Genomic DNA, 24089 nt, shown 5'->3' on the forward strand with positions numbered 1-24089 from the left:
AAGTGGCTCTTTATGAACTAATGGTGACGGTCACAATCAGAACAAGATAAAATATGATCATTGGGTCTTTTCTGTTTGCTCTACGACAACCATGAGAGAAAAAAGGTATTTCTTTCACCCTCGGTCTAGATTGCTATGGGTTTTTTGGATGATTCCACGATGTATGTACTCTTAATTTTTAATTTATTTCCAGCTGTTGTATAACTTTTGATCAACGAGTAGACAAATATACACAAGTACTTGAGAATATCAGTAACAGTTATTTGATGCAGGTGTCATGAAGTCAATCAGTAAAGAAAAAAGTAAAGGTAAGCATTCATCTATGTATTTTATCAATAAGCTACAAACTCATTTGGCTGCTGTCTTTGCTACTCCCCTGCGTCATAAAAAAGGGAAAAGATATTCATTCAGGCTTGTGATGCTGTCTACCGAAAGCAACAGAAACCACGCGTTTTCCACGTGTCAGTCTATTCGCGACGAGGCACTGAACCAACGACATATTAACGTCCACCGCGCATAGATCTTACACAGGTGTATTAAAGGCATAAAATATGTTATGGAAAGTTTCAGACTTAAGTAGTTTCTGCAGGCACTAGTTCATAAAAAAGGTTGATCTTATAAAGGTATTTTTTATAAGCAGAAGTTGTGTTAAAAAAACTAAGGACAGCTAATCTCACAGCTGTCCGATTTCTCCTATGTGCGTGAATGAAGTTACTGGCAGAACATAAGAGAGGCGAAAATAAACTGTGTTCATTTCAAACTAATATGGGACTCTGTGCTGTAAGATAATTATTCCCAAATATAGAGCAGCGTTATGTTTCTTCCTTTCTTAGGTGCGGGAAATATGTCAGACGAATGCGCCCACTCAGTTCATCTGTAATCTTCAGTCTGGTTCAAATGGCTCTGAGCACTATGCGACTTAACTTCTTGAGGTCATCAATCGCCTAGAATTTAGAACTAATTAAACCTAACGAACATAAGGACATCAAAGACATCCATGTCCGAGGCAGGATTCGACCATGAGACCGTAGCGTTTGCTCGGCTCCAGACTGTAGCGCCTAAAACTACACGGCCACTCCGGCCGGCTTTTCAGTCTGTTCTCAGAAACACTGTTATCAAGCCTTCTATGATTAAACTGTGTGCCATACCTTCACTATAGTTGATAACACTTTACGTTAGCCTGCAAACATGGTGACATGTAAACTGTCTGAAAAATTGAATAAATTCCGCATAAAAGTGAAGAAATTGATAAGAAATATAGAATTATTCCTTCAAGTAATATTCCCAGCCACAGTCCCTGAAAAGTCACTACAAACTTTTCGTTAGTGTTCATTAAAAGATATTGTAACAGTCATAAAAGGTACTACAAAAGCAATCAACGAATTAACAAATTACTTCTGACAGTCGAGCTTTCTTATCTGGATAAATATAGAAACTGAAAATTTTTATATATATCTAATGACTTACATATATTAATACATTTTTCGCAGTGTGCGAGTCAAAGTAAATACTTGATAATTAATCTCAGGTAAGAGCGTATCTGGGCATATTATTATCGCTGTTGCTGTTCGTTTATTCGATAGCTTCTTGCAGATCAATACGCGATCTTTAAGCCATTGTCTGTCTTTGAGGAAATACGTATTTGTTAATCTTTCCGAACACGGCCATTTTGTGTCCGAAACCCTGTACTACATTGTCAAGATATTAATGAAGTGTAATGAAGTGTAAATGTATCTTCTGGTGAGAACGAAGAAAATTTCTACGTACTAATTACTAGATGAAAGTATATCCTGAATTAATCATTTCTGCATTTCCAGTACAGTGTATTAGAAGTGATATAGTGTCGTTGTCGGCTCATGGTGAAGTATAATAGGGCCTGGAACATCGGAACGGATGAATTTTTCTGCTACATTTTTCTAAGTGAAACTAAATTAAGTAAATGAGTAAATAAATGAACTTGACGATGACCATCAGCCGAATAACGTGTCATACACACTGCATGCTGCATAACACTACACTAACCACAGAACCAAATGAAAGCCGTAAGGTAATCAGTATTTAGATTTTCCTTTACTTAAGAAAGACTCTGATTGGTAATTTGTTTGCAAGTAATGTCACAGGATCAGAGTTATTCTATGAAAATAGGTAACAGGTGAGATAATAACTCTTGAGCTTAAATAAAAGGATGAACTAAATATCAGTATAATATACTAATTACAGCATTAATGTTCAAAGAACGCAGCAGCCAATGAATTATAAAAAACAACAATCGTTTACTAATAAACTTTAGTTTTTCCAGAAAAATATCTGGTAGTTTTATAATGTTAACATTCATGAAATTGTTGAAATTTATAAATTACAAAACATTTGGAGAGAAGAGTTAATCAAAGTATACTACAGTAACAACAGCATTATGTTCAACGCTTATGAAGAAAGTAGTTATAAAAATGACTGGTCTAAATGAATATTGGAAAGTGGCTACAAAAAGAAAAGGAACATCTTCTGGTTCAACAACAATAATCATATATTCAAGAACTTACTTTTTTAATTCAACTAAAATATCTTTATGTTCGAATGAAACAAGAATTTTACTACACTCCTGGAAATGGAAAAAAGAACACATTGACACCGGTGTGTCAGACCCACCATACTTGCTCCGGACACTGCGAGAGGGCTGTACAAGCAATGATCACACGCACGGCACAGCGGACACACCAGGAACCGCGGTGTTGGCCGTCGAATGGCGCTAGCGGCGCAGCATTTGTGCACCGCCGCCGTCAGTGTCAGCCAGTTTGCCGTGGCATACGGAGCTCCATCGCAGTCTTTAACACTGGTAGCATGCCGCGACAGCGTGGACGTGAACCGTATGTGCAGTTGACGGACTTTGAGCGAGGGCGTATAGTGGGCATGCGGGAGGCCGGGTGGACGTACCGCCGAATTGCTCAACACGTGGGGCGTGAGGTCTCCACAGTACATCGATGTTGTCGCCAGTGGTCGGCGGAAGGGTCACGTGCCCGTCGACCTGAGACCGGACCGCAGCGACGCACGGATGCACGCCAAGACCGTAGGATCCTACGCAGTGCCGTAGGGGACCGCACCGCCACTTCCCAGCAAATTAGGGACACTGTTGCTCCTGGGGTATCGGCGAGGACCATTCGCAACCGTCTCCATGAAGCTGGGCTACGGTCCCGCACACCGTTAGGCCGTCTTCCGCTCACGCCCCAACATCGTGCAGCCCGCCTCCAGTGGTGTCGCGACAGGCGTGAATGGAGGGACGAATGGAGACGTGTCGTCTTCAGCGATGAGAGTCGCTTCTGCCTTGGTGCCAATGATGGTCGTATGAGTGTTTGGCGCCGTGCAGGTGAGCGTCACAATCAGGTCTGCATACGACCGAGGCACACAGGGCCAACACCCGGCATCATAGTGTGGGGAGCGATCTCCTACACTGGCCGTACACCTCTGGTGATCGTCGAGGGGACTCTGAATAGTGCACAGTACATCCAAACCGTCATCGAACCCATCGTTCTACCATTCCTAGACCGGCAAGGGAACTTTCTGTTCCAACAGGACAATGCACGTCCGCATGTATCCTGTGCCACCCAACGTGCTCTAGAAGGTGTATGTCAACTACCCTGGCCAGCAAGATCTCCGGATCTGTCCCCCATTGAGCATGTTTGGGACTGGACGAAGCGTCGTCTCACGCGGTCTGCACGTCCAGCACGAACGCTGGTCCAACTGAGACGCCAGGTGGAAATGTCATGGCAAGCCGTTCCACAGGACTACATCCAGCATCTCTACGATCGTCTCCATGGGAGAATAGCAGCCTGCATTGCTGCGAAAGGTGGATATACACTGTACTAGTGCCGACATTGTGCATGCTCTGTTGCCTGTGTCTATGTGCCTGTGGTTCTGTCAGTGTGATCATGTGATGTATCTGACCCCAGGAATGTGTCAATAAAGTTTCCCCTTCCTGGGACAATGAATTCACGGTGTTCTTATTTCAATTTCCAGGAGTGTATTAACACTCACTGTCTATTTATATGCACAACGCACCTTGAAAGTTTAAACCTTCATCATCAGGTTGATTTACATGTGTTAGTATGACATATGTGTGTGTTGGGTTACGATGTTCGGGTAAAAGTAAAATACAGTACCTCCAATGGTTATACGCTCTTGTCTCTGTTGTAACATACCACATGCAAGCTGTCATGTCATATTTTGTGAAAAAAAAAAAAAAACACTCTGGTGTCTGGAAACTGCTAGGTGCAAAGAACGTACAGCAAAAGAGAAGCATTATCTCGAAGTACAAAGAATATACATCATAACAACATCATTGTTTGAGATCTTTGAGTAGCTGACTACAGCATTGGAATATACAAGGGTTGGAACTTTAATAGTGGTAACTATTTATGTACAGCTCGTACAAAATCGATACGTGTTCAAACGTTTTACTTACCTTTAAAGTCGTCACCAGCATTGGCAGCGGGTTGTACACAATGCTGGTGACTACTCTGAAGGTCAGTTTAACTTTGAAAAACTTATATATTTTGTGCGAGCTGTAAATAATTAGTTGGCACTATTAAAGTTTCAACCCTCTTATATTTCATGTGGTATATAAATTGGATTCTGTAAGTTGGTGTAGCTTAAATTTCATACTCGTTTGTACACTGAAGTTCCAAAGATACTGGTGTAGGCATGCGTATTCAAATACAAAGATGTGCAAACAGGCAGAATACAGCGCTGCGGTCGGCAATGCCTTTATAAGACAGTGAATATGTGGTACAGTCGTTATATCGTTTACTGCTGCTATCAACATTTAAGTGAGTTTGAACGTTGTGTGATAGTCGGCCCACGAGCGATGGGACACAGCATCTGAGAGGGAGCGATGAAGTAAGGATTTTCCAGGACGATCATTTCGCGATTGCACCGTGAATATCAGGAATACATTGATAAATTATTATTTCCGACATCGCTGCGAACGGGACCAACGACCACTAAATACGAGCCCTAATTTTTGCTATTTTATCTTCGTGGTCTTTACACGATATGTACGTTGGTTGCAACGGAATCGTTCTGCAGCCAGCTTCAAAAGTAGGTTCTGTAAATGTTCTGAATACTGTTCCACGAAAAGAACGTCGTCTTCCCTCCAGGGATACCCACTTTATTTCACTAAGCATCTCCATAGTATTCACGCGTTGATCGAACCTCCCAGTAACAAGTTTAGCAGCTTACGTCTGAATTGCTTCGATATCTCCCCTTCAGTCCGACCTGCTGGGGTCTCAAATACTTGGCCAGTACTCCAGAATGGGTCACACTACAGTTCTACACGTGGTATCCTTTACGAATGAATTACACTTTCGTAAAATTCTCCGAATAAAGTGAAGTCGACTATTCACTTTCCAAACTGCGGTCCTTACGTACTCATTTTATTTCACATTTCTCCTGTGTATTTAATCGACGTACCTGTGTCAAGCAGTGCACTATTAGTGCTCAATTTGAACATTATGGAATTGTTTTTCCTCCTCATCTGAATTCATTTACATGTTTCTACGTTTAGGTCAGCTCCTGTTCATCACAGCAAATAGCAATTTTGTCTGTAACCTTGTGTCCTCCTACAGTCACTTAACGATGGCACTTTCCCGTAGAAAACATCAACATCAGCAAACAGCCTCAGATTGCAGCTCACCCTGTCGATCAGATCATTTATGTATGTGATTAATAAGAGTGGTCCTATCACACTTGCCTGGGACACTGCTGGCGAAACCCTTGTCTCTGATGAACACACGTCGTCGAGGACAACGTACTGGATTCTATCACTTAAGAAGTCTTCGAGCCACTCACACATCTGGGAACCTCTTCCGTATACTCGTACTTTCGTTAACAGATTTCAGCGGGGCACCATGTCAAACACTTTCTGGAAATCTAGGGATATGAAAGCTGCCTTTTGCTCTATATCTATATTTTGCAGGACATCATATGAGAAAAGGGCAAGATGAGTTTCACACGAACAATGCTTTCTAAATTGGTGTTGATTTGTTAACAGAAGCTGTTCTATCTCGTGGGAATTTATTGCATTCCTCCTTTTTGTACCTCGTTACTACAGTTATATCTACAGTTCTGTTGTCATATAGTTCAGTACACCTGTGTGCGGTACCTGATAAGACGTGTCTTTACATTCAAGTGGGCGACGATTGGTTGATTGAGAACCATTAGACAATGGGATAACAGCAGAGAGGCAAGATCTGTTGGGTAATTAATTTTGTCGCTAGTAAAGACGTCATAACGCTTCGAAGAATCTGTCTTTATTAAGCTACTTTAATTAATTTTATAGAACGTGATAACCTATCTGTACATCTGCCTTTATTAAGACAGTGTAATGTGGCGAAGGTAGTTTGGTACAAACTTCAATCGTGAAGTGGTTTCACAAAACACGACTCTGAATATTAAGTTTCAGTCAGTTCAGTATCAGTATAGTGAACGAGTGACAGGAGAGATGATCTCAATCTGCTGTTTTCGACGCCCCTTAGGTGGGTTGCCTGGCCTCACGCGCTGGAGGAGCCTCGAGGCATCACTCAGCGAAAGGGGTGTCCACGTCTCTGACATTTTAAAGTGCTCAAAGAAGGAGCGTGGGTGGAATCGAGGGTGTTGCCGAACTGGGGGGTCGTAAAGGGACCTTTCGCCGTTTTATTCACGTACATGTCTGTGTGATGACGCCATAGGAGAGCGCGAAATTGGAGGACTCAAAAGCAAAAGCACTCTTTCGTTCTCATTCAAATTTCGTCGAACAGTTTTGAGCGGTCTCTAGTGGTTCCAGACAATACAGATAGAAAAAAACTCGGTTGCGCTACATTTCAAAGAGGTGTTAGCACGTTCAGTGTGGTTGCTGCCCACAATGTCCTTAGAGAAGGACTGAACTGTCCGTGGGGTGTCATCAGTGTCGAAGATAATCAACAATGTCGTCGTGTTGCTCATCGAAATGCCATCTGTCGTTTTCGACGCCGAAATGTGTGGGAATCAACGCCCCAAGCGAAGGGGAGGTTTCATTGACATCCGTTGTGACCCTCGTTATGCACGTCTGAGCCGTGCTCCGGCTGGTGTTGATGCTGTTGTAGGTTTCCCTCCTCTGTTGAGGGCCAGACTGTATCATTTAGTTGACATGATTGCGGTTGTTTGTATTCTTCTTGTGTTGACTGGCGCCACTTGGTTTCTCAAGCTTTGCCTGACCGCTAGTGGCAGCAGCGGCGTTATCCATAGGTAGTAACTGTGGCCCTATCTTTGGGGGACGTCGTTGTCCTTCTGGGTACTGTGAGTGAGCAGTTCGGTTGGGGGCTCCGGAGGAGGAATACGTCGCCACTGCTGGCGGCACGCATGCACTGCCGGATGGAAGGGGTACAACACCTAGTCGTCAATCGGATCTAACAAGCTGTAAGTTGAGTGGATTTTAAACCTAGCAGTGAAACCTTCACCATTGTGAGATCTCGCGATTCTCCAGTGACTTGGGTTCGTGTTGCTGCTCGCAGTGTCTCCAAAACGAAGAGTAGCGAGTGGAGTGCTTGGGGAAGTCGGATCTAATTAGCTTTCCTCGACTTCTTGTTACTAACTGCAGCAGTCTATGTCTTACTCTTTGTTAAGTTCAACGAGCGGTATTTTTCCTGCCTGGTGGCCGCCAACGCCCCAGTGTCCTGCCCTGGAGTTTAGTGCATGTAACGGCAGTGTACGTTTCCTCGCCTTGCCGCTGCTGTCCGGTGAGGCGTGTAGTTTTGACAGTTTCCTTGATTTGTTCAAAAAATGTTCAAATGTGTGTGAAATCTTATGGGAATTAACTGCTAAGGTCATCAGTCCCTAAGCTTACATACTACCTAACCTAAATTATCCTAAGGACAAACACACACACCCATGCCCGAGAGAGGACTCGAACCTCCGTCGGAACCAACCGCACAGTCCCTGACTGCAGCGCCTGAGACCGCTCGGCTAATCCCGCGCGGCCCTTGATTTGTAGGTCGGTTGGTGTTTCTTCTACACTGGTAGCAGTGGTTCCTTTTCCTTTCGGACGCTCTAAACACAGCATTCTGAGGACGTAGTGCTGACCGCCGGTTCAGGCTTTGACATGGTGTTCCATCGTTGCATTGGTGCATTGGTGCATTGGTTTCGGACATTAGGTAGCTTCAGCAGATTATCATTAGTCATTCGTTAGACTGCCACTAGTCTGAGTTACCATCTTGGCTGCCTTTCTCATCGGTCGCGAAGGTGTTTCTGGCCTGTCGACTCAGACGTCGATTCCTGGAGCACCATCTGCGACTAGCCCTTCTGTTTTATTATTGTGTTATTATTTTATTATGGTATTATCAAGTTACCATCATTTGTCTCACCTGTTTGGGGACCAGTTGCTTGTCCTGTTAAACTAACCTTGTTATTATATTTGCTGTTTTATTGCATGTTTCCAAATTTTTTAAAATATAATTGCCATTCTTGGCGTTATATCAAGTTTAAATGGTTATGCTACCAAGTGTACTATCATTTTGTCTCACCTGTTTGGTGATCAGTTGCCTATCTTGTATATTAACTTTTACTATTGTCTTGCTGTTTGACAGTAAGTTTGTAAAATATTTTTTTGATAATTGCCATTCTAGGCGCTAAAGGCCTTCAGCCGTGACTGTCGCTACTTGTCTTACAATTCTAATGTGGCAATTGTAGTTTAGCAGATAACCTTTAACACCTTGGTAATTTGTTTGCAATATTTTAATAACTGTAGTTTGTAACTTGCAACAAGTTAAACAATTTTTAATTTATTGCCATTAAGGCCTTCAGCCGTGAGTGTCGTTAATTGCTTGAAAATTTTGATTTGGCAATTGTATTTTTGCAGCGAGCTTTGAGACCTTGGTCACTTGTCTTTTATATTTTTAATAACTGTAATTGTAACATGCAGTAAGTTTAATCAGTTCTTAATTTATTGCCATTAAGGCCTTCAGGCGTGAAACAATTCTTAAATTATTGCCATTGTTTTAATTTCTTGTTGATTGTAAATAAATTGTGTGTGATTAAAAGAAAAGCCAACCAACAGTAAATGATTACGGCCCCGTCCACAATCGTAATCGAATCCTGCCTTCCTTGACCACCAGGCCTCAACGCTCTAGGGGTTTTTGGTATGCAGGCTGGGCGGCGGTGTGTAGTGAAATGTATTCCTCGCTCGCCCAGAAGAAGCGTGATTTCAGTGCTGGATGTCGTGGCTTTGACCTGCATGGTAGAGGTGTCAAAAGAAGGAGTGCGATGTGTGTATGACGGGGCTGTGACGACATGTTCACGATGGCGTTTGGAAGAATTGTAGTGAAACTTGGTGTCTATGAGACACTAATCCAGCTTAGGCCTCACATGAACTTCCAACATCTGGCCATTTTTTCCGCATGTGTCGAAAGTTTGCTGTTTGAACAGTCGCCCAACCCGAGGCTGACGTCGCAGAGCGCCATGCTTTTGCATCATCACAGAGCAACGCTGTAGGCGCCTTTGGGCCAATTTTAAACGTGCGTTGGAGTGGGAGTCCACTGCTTAGTTTAGAAAAAGTGATACATTCTGTTTTTTTTCTTTTATTCTGCAATGTGTTTCTCCATGATGTCTCTCACCGTAGGTACCGAAATTTTCAGAACAGAAAGGATTTCCTGCAGAGTTATGTTATCGTGGAAGGAGGATCACAAACATACGTAGAATAGAGTCAAGTGTGCCACATGAAAGCGTGACAGTGTCGTTGTACTCCATGTTAATTGTTCATTTAGATGATAGTACTAGTAACGACATGAAACGTTTTGACATACGACGCAGCAATCTCCTCGTATGACGCAGTGCTACATGATAAAAACTGTAGCAGTTTCCAGCCGAGCAGGAAGAAAATAATATTCTTTTGCAATGATTGGTAATTAGCTGGTAAAGTAGATGAAGCTGTGCAGCTCACGATGTAAGAAAGTCTCTTGCTACAGGATTAGTGGATAACTAGGAGTCGTTTCTGCCATAAATGCCGCAAGGAAACAATTCCTGTGCTATGAGCGTAATCGGATCCTTAATCGCGGTATAGCAAATGAAGCGTTTCAGTTAATTCGTTAGGTGTTTTGTCCACGGAAGAGATTGTTTACGAAACATATTGCCCATAGTGGAAACTGCTCAATATTTGAGAAATCCGTGTAATGTCTAGAGAATACGAAGAGAAGTTACGCTACACGAATGGTGCCAGGCTTATTTACCTTGCATGAAGGCGTGGCAGAAATCTCCGACCTCCCGATCACAAATCCGCTGTCTTACACTTCAGAACTTCGCTTGGTCCCGCACCTCGTCTGATACTGGGTATACAAGTATCTCTGATGTTTCTACAAACAGATTATCATCTGACTTGCATTTCACAGGGATTTACAGACTACACACCTATATCAATAAACTATCGATTCTAAAAAGGAACTAACTCCCACGTGTTAAATGTCTTCAAACTTCTGATCAACTCACGAACGAGTTACTGTCTTCTGAATTTGTCGTTAAGCATGTATGCGAGAAGAAGTTTAGAAAAGGTTGGAAATTGTATTTTAAAGTTTGCTGTACGTCCCTAAGTAATTATAAAGCGCTGGATGAATACAGTTCATATAATTTCTGGTCCTTTTTAAGCAAACGCTAATTTTTAACGCATCTCAGTGTCTACATCATATCACCTGAATCACGTATCGTACAATGATGCACTTTTGCAGGTTCATTCAGAGGTGTATGGGGACGCCACCTGCAAAATATATTTCCGCTAATTTTAGTAGTAGAGAAATCATGTCATATGCTGTTTTACTGCAAGATCATCGAAGAGTATAATAAGGGAAAAACTGTATCCTTTCACCACTTTGTGTTAGTGTCAGTGAGAAAGAACTTCTTAAAGGTTTGAAATTATGTGTAAAGTTCGTTGCAAGTCGCTGCGTGCTCTCATTCACAAATACTGGATGAATATAGTTGAGGTAATTGCCTCAAGACAAATACAAAGACACTAACTGTAAAAGTTAGTTTATCACGCATCATGATTTTTATTGCGCCGTATCTCCTAAGCTATGTGTCATACAATGATACAATTTTGGCAGATACATACACTGGTATATGTGGGTACTGTCTGCTACGTGCGTTGCGAGCACTATAAGGAGTAAGTACAATAAGTAGTAATTCTGTCAGAGTCAGCAAAGGACCAGGAAGAGCAGCTGAACGGAATGGACAGTGTCTTGACAGGAGGATATATGATGAACATCAACAAAAGCAAAATGAGGATTCTGGAATGTAGTCGAATTAAATCGGGTGATGCAGCGGGAATTAGATTAGGAAGTGAGACGCTTAAAGTAGTAAATGAGTTTTGCTATTCGGGGAGCAAAATAACTGTTGATGGTCGAAGTACATAAGATATAAAATGTAGACTGGCAATGGCAAGGAAAGCGTTTCAGAAGAAGAGAAATCTGTTAACATCGAGTATAAATTTAAGTGTCAGGAAGTTGTTTCAGAAAGTATTTGTATGGAGTGCAGCCATGTATGGAAGTGAAACATGGACGATAAATAGTTTAGACAAGAAGAGAATAGAAGCTTTCGAAATGTGGTGCTACACAAGAATGCTGAAGATTAGATGGGAAGATATCATAACTAATGAGGAGGTATTGAATAGAATTGAGGAGAAGTTTGTGGCATAACTTGACTAGAAGAAGGGACCGGTTGGTAGGACATGTTCTGAGGCATCAAGGGATCACCAATTTAGTACTGGAGGGCAGCGTGGAGGGTAAAAATCGTAGAGGCAGACCAAGAGATGAATACACTAAACAGATTCAGAAGGATGTAGGTTGCGGTAGGTACTGGGAGATGAAGAAGCTTGCACAGGATACAGTAGCATGGAGAGCTGCATCAAACCAGTCTCTGGACTGAAGACCACAACAACAACAACAACAACAACAACAACAACAATATCATGCGAAAAAGTTTCGTAAACGTATGAAATTATGTGTAAAGTTCGTTGCAAAGCACTGCGTGCTCTGATTCTCAAATACTGAATGGCTATAGACTTCGTCTTTGCAAGCGGCGATTTACACTGCGTGAAGACATACACACAGTTGCTAACCGTAATACTGAGTGTCTATAAATTAGTTATCCAAATGTAACCTAAAATAGTGAAATGTTCGATACAGTACTGGATGCAGTTTATCATAAAATTTTATTTACAAAAGTTCAGTGTGACAAACTTTTGTAACGCGAGAAATGTCCCAACTGTAACCAGTTTCCCATCCATTTCTACGGAGCAAGTCTTGATGTGTGGTGGCAAAGGCTTGTGTTATCTGTTGCCGCAGCTCGTTAACGTTTCCCAGAAGCGGAGGAACAAATACTTTGCCTTTAATGTAGCCCCGTACACGGAAGTCCATTGACATTCGTGTGATCGTGGCGACCAAGATATTTTTCTAGCAGCTCCAATCGAAGTCGGCACATTCCGTTGGAGATACACTACGACTTCACGATGATAATGTGGTGGCGCGTGATCTTGCTGGAAAATACATTCTGTGCCCGTATCCTGCAGCAACTGAGGTATTACATAATGTCCAACCATGTTCAGGTAAGGTATGGAAGCTACAGTTGAGTCGGCAAGGGACCATAAATCTTGTCCCAGCTTATAGGGCAAGAAACATTTATCTTAGGCGAGATCCGTACAAGTTAGACTATCTGGCGTCGTTTGTGCTCACCCCATATCCAAACATAATGCACTTTAACTTTACCGCAGATACGGAGGATGCCTTCGTCACTGAACACAAATTTATTAAGAAAATCATCTTCAGTCTGCATTTTGTTAAACATCTGTGCACAAAACTCACCTCATTTTTCCCTGTCACTTTCTATAAAAGCTTGCAACAGTTCCAATTTCTAGGGGTTGAATGACAGACGTTACAGTAATACCTTCCATCCTGTAACATTAGATACATTCAATTCTAAGCTGACACGTCACGTTGATTCGCCAGACTACGAATGTAAGGCTCCAAACATGTTCAATTGCGTCAGAGACTGCTGGACAACCCTAACCCGGAATTCCACAGTTAGATTCGGCGAAACGATTATACCAGTTAATAACAGTTTGTCCAGTTAATAACAGTTCGTCTTCGAGATAGTGGCTTGTGATCTTTAGTCCTGGACTGACCCTGAACTGTAGTAGCGCTTTTGAATTCATGAAAACATATACAACGTTGTGCATGCTCTACTTCGTTATACAGCTCCAAGATGGCTGTTGGAATAACTCATCCGCACAATGCACCTAGCGGGAACGTTGCGAACTATGAGTCATACGCGGAAATAAAACCTGAATATATATTGTATTCAGTGCTGTATCAAACATTTATGTAAGTTATTTACGCTTTTCATTAAATTAAAGGTTTCTTTTGTGTAGTTAATTTATAAACATTCTCCAGTTGTCTTATTCTGAAGATTTAAAGTGAGATCATACCTCTTAATGAGCAAATTACGTCAGCATTATGGTCAAAAAATTCGTGATTTACTGAAAATCAAATCGACTTCCAGGAGCAACAAAAATTTCAACCTAATAAGACAAGTACTACGGTTAGAGAATGCATTTATGTCCTAAGGCAGCTAACTCACCGCACACAAATACCCAGGTTACATTCTTCCTCTGCTTGTGAATCACAACAATTTGCGAATTCCAACAATCTTTAAACATAGTTTCAAACCGTTTCTTTCTAAACTTTTCATTGCTTACACGCTTAAAGTCAAATATTTAACACATTAACTCAATTGCAAAGTAATCAGACGTTTCAAGATATTTTAATGATGGGAGTTCGATTCAAGGAAACGGAGGTTTACTGGTATAGAAATTACCTTGTAATGGCCTGCTGTGCTCATCCATCACGAAAATCCTGTTTCGAGTGCCTCAACCGAAAGGTTTCATTACAATAGGCCCAGATAATCAATTACAGAGAAAAAGTATCGTTATTCTCCACTTTTAACTTTTCCACTTATTGAAAGTTATTAAAGACTCAGTGGGTAATTCATTTGCTCATTGCTTTATGATACCAAACAATTTTTTTAGAGAGACTACTAGTTTCTTTTGCAGTTTAGGTAGAGCCCCTACAATACTATATGCATGCATGATGTGGTACGCATACTTTCATGCTTGACTGGACCACTCCTGGTAGTTTTCCTTCAATATGTTGTTACTGTTGAGCGACGTTGTTTTTCTTAAATTTTAATGCTTATATCTCTAGGCCACCAGAGTTTGAACTTATAGGATCTTTGTGGCACATTAACAAGCTCAGCGAGCACCTCACACATTCTCCAAAATGCGAGTCCATTGTGCTAATGACATGGTCATATCGCTCGATATACTAGTATGTGACCACTTGAAGAAGTAAGGGTACTACTCTAAACGTCTGGGAATGGGCAGATGTCCTCCGACTCAATGAGCGGCCTAATTCACTGCTCTTATCACATCTGCCTTGACACATCAGACAAGGAGTCAAATGCAAACATTTTGAGAAGTGTTTCAGCCGAAGTTATGAAATAAGAGCAGATGATCCTTCAGTATTACTTGTCTGTCTGCTGTACAGGGCAGCTCGGGGTGGCCGAGCGGTTCTAGACGCTACACTCTGGAACCGAGCGACCGCTACGGTCGCAGGTTCGAATCCTGCCTCCGGCATGGTTGTCTGTTATGTCCTTAGGTTAGTTAGGCTTTAGTAATTCTAAGTTCTAGGTGACTGATGACCTCAGAAGTTAAGTCCCATAGTGCTCAGAGCCATTTGAACCATTTGCTGTACAGGTGTTTATCTTCACAAGACGCATTCACTGTCTGTCTTTCGATTGATAGGCAGGTTGAGACATGACCCACTAAAGACCACCCATTTAATGTCACGAGGAGTTGTATGACACTTATGGACAATGGGACCCTATTAAGCAACATGAACTCATATTTTAAACATATTATCTTAATTCTGTACCATAAGTGAAGATAACGTCTAATAAAATAGTCAAAATTCCAAGATGTCTGGAGGTCCCTGGCCATAATGCTCCAGACTTTCTCAGTTGGGGTGAAATCCGACGAACCTGCTGGCCAAGGTAGGGTTTGGTAAACACGCAGACAAGCAGTAGATTGGATTTGGATGGTTTGGGGGAAGAGACCAAACAGCGAGGTCATCGGTCTCATCGGATTAGTGAAGGACTGGGAAGGAAGTCGGCCGTGCCCTTTCAAAGGAAACATCCCAGCATTTGCCTGGAGCGATTTAGGGAAATCACGGAAAACCTAGACAAGGATGGCCGGACGCGGGATTGAACCGTCGTCCTCCCGAATGCGAGTCCAGTGTGCTAACCACTGCGCCACCTCGCTCGGTCCAAGCAGTAGAAACCCTCCTTGCACTATGCTCGCGGGTGTTATATTGCTGAAATACAAGCCCAGGATGGTTTGCCATGAATGGCAACAAAACGGGGCGTGGAATATCGTTGACATAACACTGTGCTGTAAGGGTCTTGCTATGGAAAAAAATGGCACCCCAGCCATCACTCCTGATTGTTTAAGTCTAAAATTACAGCTCAGTTTATAAGCTGCTCTGCTGTCTCCTTATCTGTGTATTTTCATAACAATAAAAACAAAACCATGAACCATGGACCTTGCCGTTGGTGGGGAGGCTTGCGTGCCTCAGCGATACAGATAGCCATACCTTAGGTGCAACCACAACGGAGGGGTATCTGTTGAGAGGCCAGACAAACGTGTGGTTCCTGAAGAGGGGCAGCAGCCTTTTCAGTAGTTGCAGGGGCAACAGTCTGGATGATTGACTGATCTGGCCTTGTAATAATAACCAAAACAGCCTTGCTGTGCTGTTACTGCGAACGGCTGAAAACAAAGGGGAAACTACAGCCGTAATTTTTCCCGAGGACATGCAGCTTTACTGTATGATTAAATGATTATGGCAACCTCTTGGGTAAAATATTCCGGAGGTAAAATAGTCCCCCATTCGGATCTCCGGGCGGGGACTACTCAAGAGGATGTCGTTATCAGGAGAAAGAAAACTGGCGTTCTACGGGTCGGAGCGTGGAATGTCAGATCCCTTAATCGGGCAGGTAGGTTAGAAAATTTATAAAGGGAAATGGGTAGGTTAAAGTTAGATATAGTGGGAATTAGTGAAGTTCGGTGGCAGGAGGAACAAGACTTCTGGTCAGGTGACTACAGGGTTATAAACACAAAATCAAATAGGGGTAATGCACGAGTAGGATTAATAATGAATAGGAAAATAGGAATGCGGGTAAGCTACTACAAACAGCATAGTGAACGCATTATTGTGGCCAAGATAGATACGAAGCCCACACCTACTACAGTAGTACAAGTTTATATGCCAACTAGCTCTGCAGATGACGAAGAAATTGAAGAAATGTATGATCAAATAAAAGAAATTATTCAGATAGTGAAGGGTGACGAAAATTTAATAGTCATGGGTGACTGGAATTCGGTAGTAAGAAAAGGGAGAGAAGGAAATGTAGTAGGTGAATATGGAATGGGGCAAAGAAATGATAGAGGAAGCCGCGTGGTAGAATTTTGCACAGAGCACAACTTAATCATAGGTAACACTTGGTTCAAGAATCATAAAAGAAGGCTGTATACATGGAAGAAGCCTGGAGATACTGATAGGTTTCAGATAGATTATATAATGGTACGACAGAGATTTAGGAACCACGTTTTAAATTGTAAGACATTTCCAGGGGCAGATGTGGACTCTGACCACAATCTGTTGGTTATGACCTGTAGATTAAAACTGAAGAAACTGCAGAAAAGTGGGAATTTAAAGAGATGGGACCTGGATAAACTAAAAGAACCAGAGGTTGTACGGAGTTTCAAGGAGAGCATAAGGGAGCAATTGACAGGAATGGGGGAAAGAAATACAATAGAAGAAGAATGGGTAGCTTTGAGGCATGAAGTAGTGAAGGCAGTAGAGGATCAAGTAGCTAAAAAGACGTGGGCTAGTAGAAATCCTTGGGCAACAGAAGAAATATTGAATTTAATTGATGAAAGGAGAAAATATAAAAATGCAGTAAATGAAGCAGGCAAAAAGGAATACAAACGTCTCAAAAATGACATCGACAGGAATTGCAAAATGGCTAAGCAGGGACGGCTAGAGGACAAATGTAAGGATGTAGAGGTTTATCTCACTAGGGGTAAGATAGATACTGCCTACAGGAAAATTAAAGAGACCTTTGGAGAGAAGAGAACCACGTGTATGAATATCAAGAGCTCAGATGGCAGCCCAGTTCTAAGCAAAGAAGGGAAGGCAGAAAGGTGGAAGGAGTATATAGAAGGTTTATACAAGGGCGATGTACTTGAGGACAATATTATGGAAATAGAAGAGGATGTAGATGAAGACGAAATGGGAGATACGATACTGCGTGAAGAGTTTGACAGAGCACTGAAAGACCTGAGTCGAAACAAGGCCCCTGGAGTAGACAACATTCCATTGGAACTACTGACGGCCTTGGGAGAGCCAGTCCTGACAAAACTCTACCATCTGGTGAGCAAGATGTATGAGACAGGCGAAATACCCTCAGACTTCAAGAAGAATAAAATAATTCCAATCCCAAAGAAAGCAGGTGTTGACAGATGTGAAAATTACCGAACTCTCAGTTTAATAAGTCACAGCTGCAAAATACTAACGCGAGTTCTTTATAGACGAATGGAAAAACTAGTAGAAGCCGACCTCGGGGAAGATCAGTTTGGATTCCGTAGAAATGTTGGAACACGTGAGGCAATACTGACCCTTCGACTTATCTTAGAACCTAGATTAAGGAAGGGCAAACCTACGTTTCTAGCATTTGTAGACTTAGAGAAAGCTTTTGACAATGTTGACTGGAATACTCTCTTTCAAATTGTGAAGGTGGCAGGGGTAAAATACAGGGAGCGAAAGGCTATTTACAATTTGTACAGAAACCAAATGGCAGTTATAAGAGTCGAGGGACATGAAAGGGAAGCAGTGGTTGCGAATGGAGTGAGACAGGGCTGTAGTCTCTCCCCGATGTTATTCAATCTGTATATTGAGCAAGCAGTGAAGGAAACAAAAGAAAAATTCGGAGTAGGTATTAAAGTCCATGGAGAAGAAATAAAAACTTTGAGGTTCGCCGGTGACTCGAAATTCTGTCAGAGACAGCAAAGGACTTGGAAGAGCAGTTGAACGGAATGGATAGTGTCTTGAAAGGAGGATATAAGATGACCATCAACAAAAGCAAAACGAGGATAATGGAATGTAGTCGAATAAAGTCGGGTGATGCTGAGGGTAATGTAGTAAAGGAGTTTTGCTATTTGGGGAGCAAAATAACTGATGATGGTCGAAGTAGAGAGGATATAAAATGTAGACTGGTAATGGCAAGGAAAGCGTCTCTGAAGAAGAGAAGTTTGTTAACATCGAGTATAGATTTAAGTGTCAGGAAGTCATTTCTGAAAGTATTTGTATGGAGTGTAGCCATGTATGGAAGTGAATCATGGACGATAAATAGTTTGGACAAGAAGAGAATAGAAGCTTTCGAAATGTGGTGCTACAGAAGAATTAGATGGGTAGACCACATAACTAATGAGGAAGTATTGAATCGGATTGGGGAGAAGAGAAGTTTGTGGCACAACTTGACCAGAAGAAGGGATCGGTTGGTAGGACATGTTCTGAGGCATCAAGGGATCACCAATTTAGTATTGGAGGGCAGCGTGGAGGGTAAAAATCGTAGAGGGAGACCAAGAGATGACTACACTAAGCAGATTCAGAAGGATGTAGGTTGCAGTAGGTACTGGGAGATGAAGAAGCTTGCACAGGATAGAGTAGCATGGAGAGCTGCATCAAACCAGTTTCAGGACTGAAGACCACAACAACAACAACAAAAAACCAACAATATTCAATTTATAATACATTTCACCAGTTGTGAATAAAACATTAAATTTAAAAAAAAAGATATTTAAAAAGAAGTGTCAAATACCTTGAGAAATTATTTGCCAAATAGTAAGAAAAAAACTGATTAGAGAAATGCTTGACATATCTCATTTGCTGAGTTAGATTTCGAGCGTAATACAAGTCATGTTAAATGTTTCTCTAATCTGCTTATTTCTTACTTTCAGACCAATCATTTTGCAGAATATTTGGCCAACATTTATTAACTTTCTTATTGCTGTGTCTGATTTAATTGACCATCGACGCAGTGAGGTCCATGCACGAAAGTTGGTGAAAAATTTACCAAAAAGTTAGAACTTCTGAAGCAAGCGGTTCTAGATAATGAATTTGATCGAACACAATTTTATGAATGACACTCCCGTCTATCAATCGGAGACGAGCCTCTTGCCAGAAGGTCCTTGACAGGAATATGTGGCAGTCACATGTAGAGGTTCTTGTATGCTACAACCGCCGCCGAACAGTTAAGACTGGTAGAGAACTTCAAAAAGCCGTGGGAACCTCAGTTGGCTCGGAGAAAGATATTCATGTAGAGAAATTAGACATACATCGAGTTGCGTAACTGTTTATCATTTGATGATCAAAGAGTAGGATCTTCAAGCGAACTTTTACACAAAATGCGTGGGTAAGTTGGTGTGAAGAAAAATTTATACATAAAAGAAGTACAGGAGTGGTTTTTGGCGTATGTGGTAACTACATTGAGACAGAATTCATTTCAATACGGTGGTGTAGGATCTTTACGCCCTAAAAAAGCACAACAGATTCTGTCTGCTGTCAAAGCCCATGGCTTTTTTCTAGGCGACGAAATTTTCCAACTTTTGGTCAGTCCACCATGTTTGATGTGAAAGCGTTTTGAAAAGGTAGCAGGAGAAAATCTAAAAAGGAATCACTTTTGTAGGGAGGCAGTTCATAATTTCTTCGTTCTGACAACACGCTTGCACGCTCCGTTTGTCAGTCCGTGAATTGTGAGCCAGACATCAGACGACTGCCCTCCTGACACATCCTGCTATCCATACCTCGCTCCACATGATTTAGTCATGTCTCACTCCCTCAAAAATAAGCAGCGGTCAAAGATCCTGCAGATCACACACTGCTTCTAGAAAGCGCCTCCAGTCCCTTCTGTTTCGTACTCGGTTCCTCCAGGTATCTTCAGTCTACACGGCTGCCAGATTCTTCTCCAGGTCGCCCATCCAGCGTTGCCTTGTTCGTCCACTGTGGCATCTAGTGTTTTGTTTTTCTTCTGCCATACAGACTACGTGGCGTGCCCAAAGGATACCTTTGCTCTTCAGCCGTTGTGGTATTGTTGGTTGTTGCATCAAGAAGTAGATTTTCTCCTTAATCCTCCTTCTCCGTTCTCCTTTATCTAAGGTTGGTCCCTATTTCTTCCCCATTACTCTTCTATAAAAAGTTAATAGTTTTTCTTTTTCAGGTTTTGTTGCGCTCCAGGGTTCTGAAACGGACATCACTGCCGGGCATATCACGGTGTTATGGATCTCATCTGAGTATTCGCTGATATTGATTTTGAGGTGAAGGAATTCATTTCTTTGCTGTTTTATCTGTATTCTAATTCAACTCCTTTTAAGCAGTTATTCTCTGGTACCCCTATTGCGCCATATACCATGGACATTTGAAGAGTTTTATGACTCTTAGAAATTGAGGGAAAAACACTCCTGGAAATGGAAAAAAGAACACATTGACACCGGTGTGTCAGACCCACCATACTTGCTCCGGACACCGCGAGAGGGCTGTACAAGCAATGATCACACGCATGGCACAGCGGACACACCAGGAACCGCGGTGTTGGCCGTCGAATGGCGCCAGCTGCGCAGCATTTGTGCACTGCCGCCGTCAGTGTCAGCCAGTCTTTAACACTAGTAGCATGCCGCGACAGCGTAGACGTGAACCGTATGTGCAGTTGACAGACTTTGAGCGAGGGCGTATAGTGGGCATGCGGGAGGCTGGGTGGACGTACCGCCGAATTGCTCATCACGTGGGGCGTGAGGTCTCCATAGAACATCGATATTGTCGCCAGTGGTCGGCGGAAGGTGCACGTGCCCGTCGACCTGGGACCGGACCGCAGCGACGCACGGATGCACGCCAAGACCGTAGGATCCTACGCAGTGCCGTAGGGGACCGCACCGCCACTTCCCAGCAAATTAGGGACACTGTTGCTCCTGGGGTATCGGCGAGGACCATTCGCAACCGTCTCCATGAAGCCGGGCTACGGTCCCGCACACCGTTAGGCCGTCTTCCGCTCACGCCCCAACATCGTGCAGCCCGCCTCCAGTGGTGTCGCGACAGGCGTGAATGGAGGGACGAATGGAGACGTGTCGTCTTCAGCGATGAGAGTCGCTTCTGCCTTGGTGCCAATGATGGTCGTATGCGTGTTTGGCGCCGTGCAGGTGAGCGCCACAATCAGGACTGCATACGACCGAGGCACACAGGGCCAACACCCGGCATCATGGTGTGGGGAGCGATCTCCTACACTGGCCGTACACCTCTGGTGATCGTCGAGGGGACACTGAATAGTGCACGGTACATCCAAACCGTCATCGAACCCATCGTTCTACCATTCCTAGACCGGCAAGGAAACTTGCTGTTCCAACAGGACAATGCACGTCCGCATGTATCCCGTGCCACCCAACGTGCTCTAGAAGGTGTAAGTCAACTACCCTGGCCAGCAAGATCTCCGGATCTGTCCCCCATTGAGCATGTTTGGGACTGGATGAAGCGTCGTCTCACGCGGTCTGCACGTCCAGCACGAGCGCTGGTCCAACTGAGGCGCTAGGTGGAAATGTCATGGCAAGCCGTTCCACAGGACTACATCCAGCATCGCTACGATCGTCTCCATGGGAGAATAGCAGCCTGCATTGCTGCGAAAGGTGGATATACACTGTACTAGTGCCGACATTGTGCATGCTCTGTTGCCTGTGTCTATGTGCCTGTGGTTCTGTCAGTGTAATCATGTGATGTATCTGACTCCAGGAATGTGTCAATAAAGTTTCCCCTTCTTGGGACAATGAATTCAAGGTGTTCTTATTTCAATTTCCAGGAGTGTAGACTCTCTATGCTTCAGTTCCACTTTGTGCGAAATGCCACGTGAAGTTCCGCTAATAGTTATTTTATGACCCTGTACATTAATTAAATACGCAACGGAGTTAATGTGAAGACATCGACAAGGCTATACAAGGATGACGTTTCCTAACATTTTCGTCAAGTATTTTCTAATGTTACTGATGTTATAAGAATGCACAGAGACGACGGACCATGACTGGGGCTGAGAGCGAAATTGATACATATTCCATAAAATTGATAATTAATAACAAAAAAAAATCCTTCGCTCTCACAGTGCACTTCGTCCATCTAGAAAAACACTTGACTAACGTTGTTCTTTACTGGAGAAATTAAACGAAGCACTGATATCAGCATGTACTACTATGACAGGGGCAGGTTCCACATGACAGAAATCAAAGTCCAGTATAAGTGACAAAGGTCAATGATTATAATAAATCCTTATCTATCGGACCATTCTCAGTCTTACAAGTAATCTTTCTACTCACGAAGCTGAGATTGTAACAGTTAGAAGGATCCACAGTGAATGGACAGTAGATACAGGGCCATGTCGAAAAATTCAGCAAAATCAGTAGAGTCCAATATCCATAAATCTGAATAAACATATGGCTATTCGTTCTACTCATCGAACTGAGAACTATTCTCCTAGTGAGAAAATCTTACTCATACTCGGCTCTGAGCACTATGGGACTTAACTGTTGTGGTCATCAGTCCCCTAGAACTTAGAACTACTTAAACCTAACTAACCTAAGGACATCACACACATCCATGCCCGAGGCAGGATTCGAACCTGCGACCGTAGCAGTCGTACGGTTCCGGACTGCACGCCTAGAACCGCGAGACCACCGCGGCCGGCTTACTCATACTCATTTGGTATTCAGTATCACACAGAAAAACAAGTTCAACCTGAATAGTAACATAAGAATCTGAATCACGATTAGAATCGTTAAAACTGAAAAAAGATGTTACTGGTAATTCGCTAAAAGTTATTAATAAACAGAAGGAATTGAGAATTTCACGCAGTAGTAAAGGCTGGACTTCGCGAAGGCGAGTAAAATTTACTCAACATTCACTCAGCACTGTGTGTCAGTTAATTAATAAACCTTTCAACAAGTTCTGAACTTATTTAACGGACGTGCTGAAGGCACTTGTTCAATATCAGGCCAAGGACAAAACACCAACGCCCAAGTTATACTGAGAAAGTCGAAGAACAACAGTTAGATCTTCCCCGAATAAAACATTTTACTATTAATTCCAGTAAACTCGATAGATACCGACATTCTAAACAAACGTTCAACTAAATCTAAACAACCTGAAGTGTATTCCAAGGAGCACAAATACTGACGACAGTGTCATCAGGAAGAGTGAGCCGTTAACACTGGTGTTAGCTTTATTTTTACTAGTTGGGGAGTGCTACTACTCGCAAAACGCTAAGAAGAGCAAGGGGACTGTAGTGTACAAGACAGTGGGTTATACGACGTGTTCCGGCAGGGCTCAAGGAAAAATTCTACGACTTAACACAGAAAAGACAGAAACTACTCTGATTTCTACTGCCACATATCAGCTCTTAATTACCTACACATCCACACACTGGAGATTATTCGTGACGTGTGTTAAGAAAAGAAAAGAACTTTCTGGTATGAGACATAAACAAAACAAATTTTTCAATGCGAATTCCTTCCCCAAGCACAGGAAAAATATGTAATAAAAGATAGTTTTCTGCTAAGCTGCTGGGCTGATTACAAAGAAGGCAAACTATGACAAATGACAAGTGTATACAAGAGCCCCTAAACTGAGGATGTGTTAGATGACGATCCGTTTGGCCTTAGGAAAGGTAAAGGTACCAGAGGGGCAGTTCTGACGTTGCAGTCGATGATGGAAACAAGGTTGAAGGAAAATCAAGATAAGTTCGTGGGATTTATCGACCTCGAAAGAACTTTGGGCAACGTAAAATGCTACAACATGTTCGAAATTCTAAGAAAAATAGGAGTGAGCTATAATGAAAGACGAGAAATATATAATATGTACAAGAACCAAGGAGGCAAACCGGGGTACATGCCCAGGACGGCA

The 24089-nt window shown here is 42.6% G+C and overlaps 1 protein-coding gene across 3 annotated transcripts in view; it reads right to left on the reverse strand.

Moving 5' to 3' along the window:
* LOC126266759 (uncharacterized) overlaps positions 1 to 24089 on the reverse strand; it is a 181083-nt gene that overhangs the window by 71528 nt on the left and 85466 nt on the right. Inside the window, exon 1 of one of the 3 annotated variants that reach the window (XM_049971279.1) lies at positions 4155 to 4267. The exons of the other annotated variants lie outside the window; for them this stretch is intronic. Coding sequence (XP_049827236.1) covers positions 4155 to 4191 — 37 coding nt within the window. The 5' untranslated portion in view covers positions 4192 to 4267. Of the gene's footprint in view, positions 1 to 4154; positions 4268 to 24089 lie in introns of those variants that run through there. 3 annotated transcript variants of the gene reach the window in all.

The sequence above is a fragment of the Schistocerca gregaria genome, chromosome 4, assembly GCF_023897955.1.
Source record: "Schistocerca gregaria isolate iqSchGreg1 chromosome 4, iqSchGreg1.2, whole genome shotgun sequence".
NCBI classification, from domain to species: Eukaryota; Metazoa; Arthropoda; class Insecta; order Orthoptera; family Acrididae; genus Schistocerca; species Schistocerca gregaria.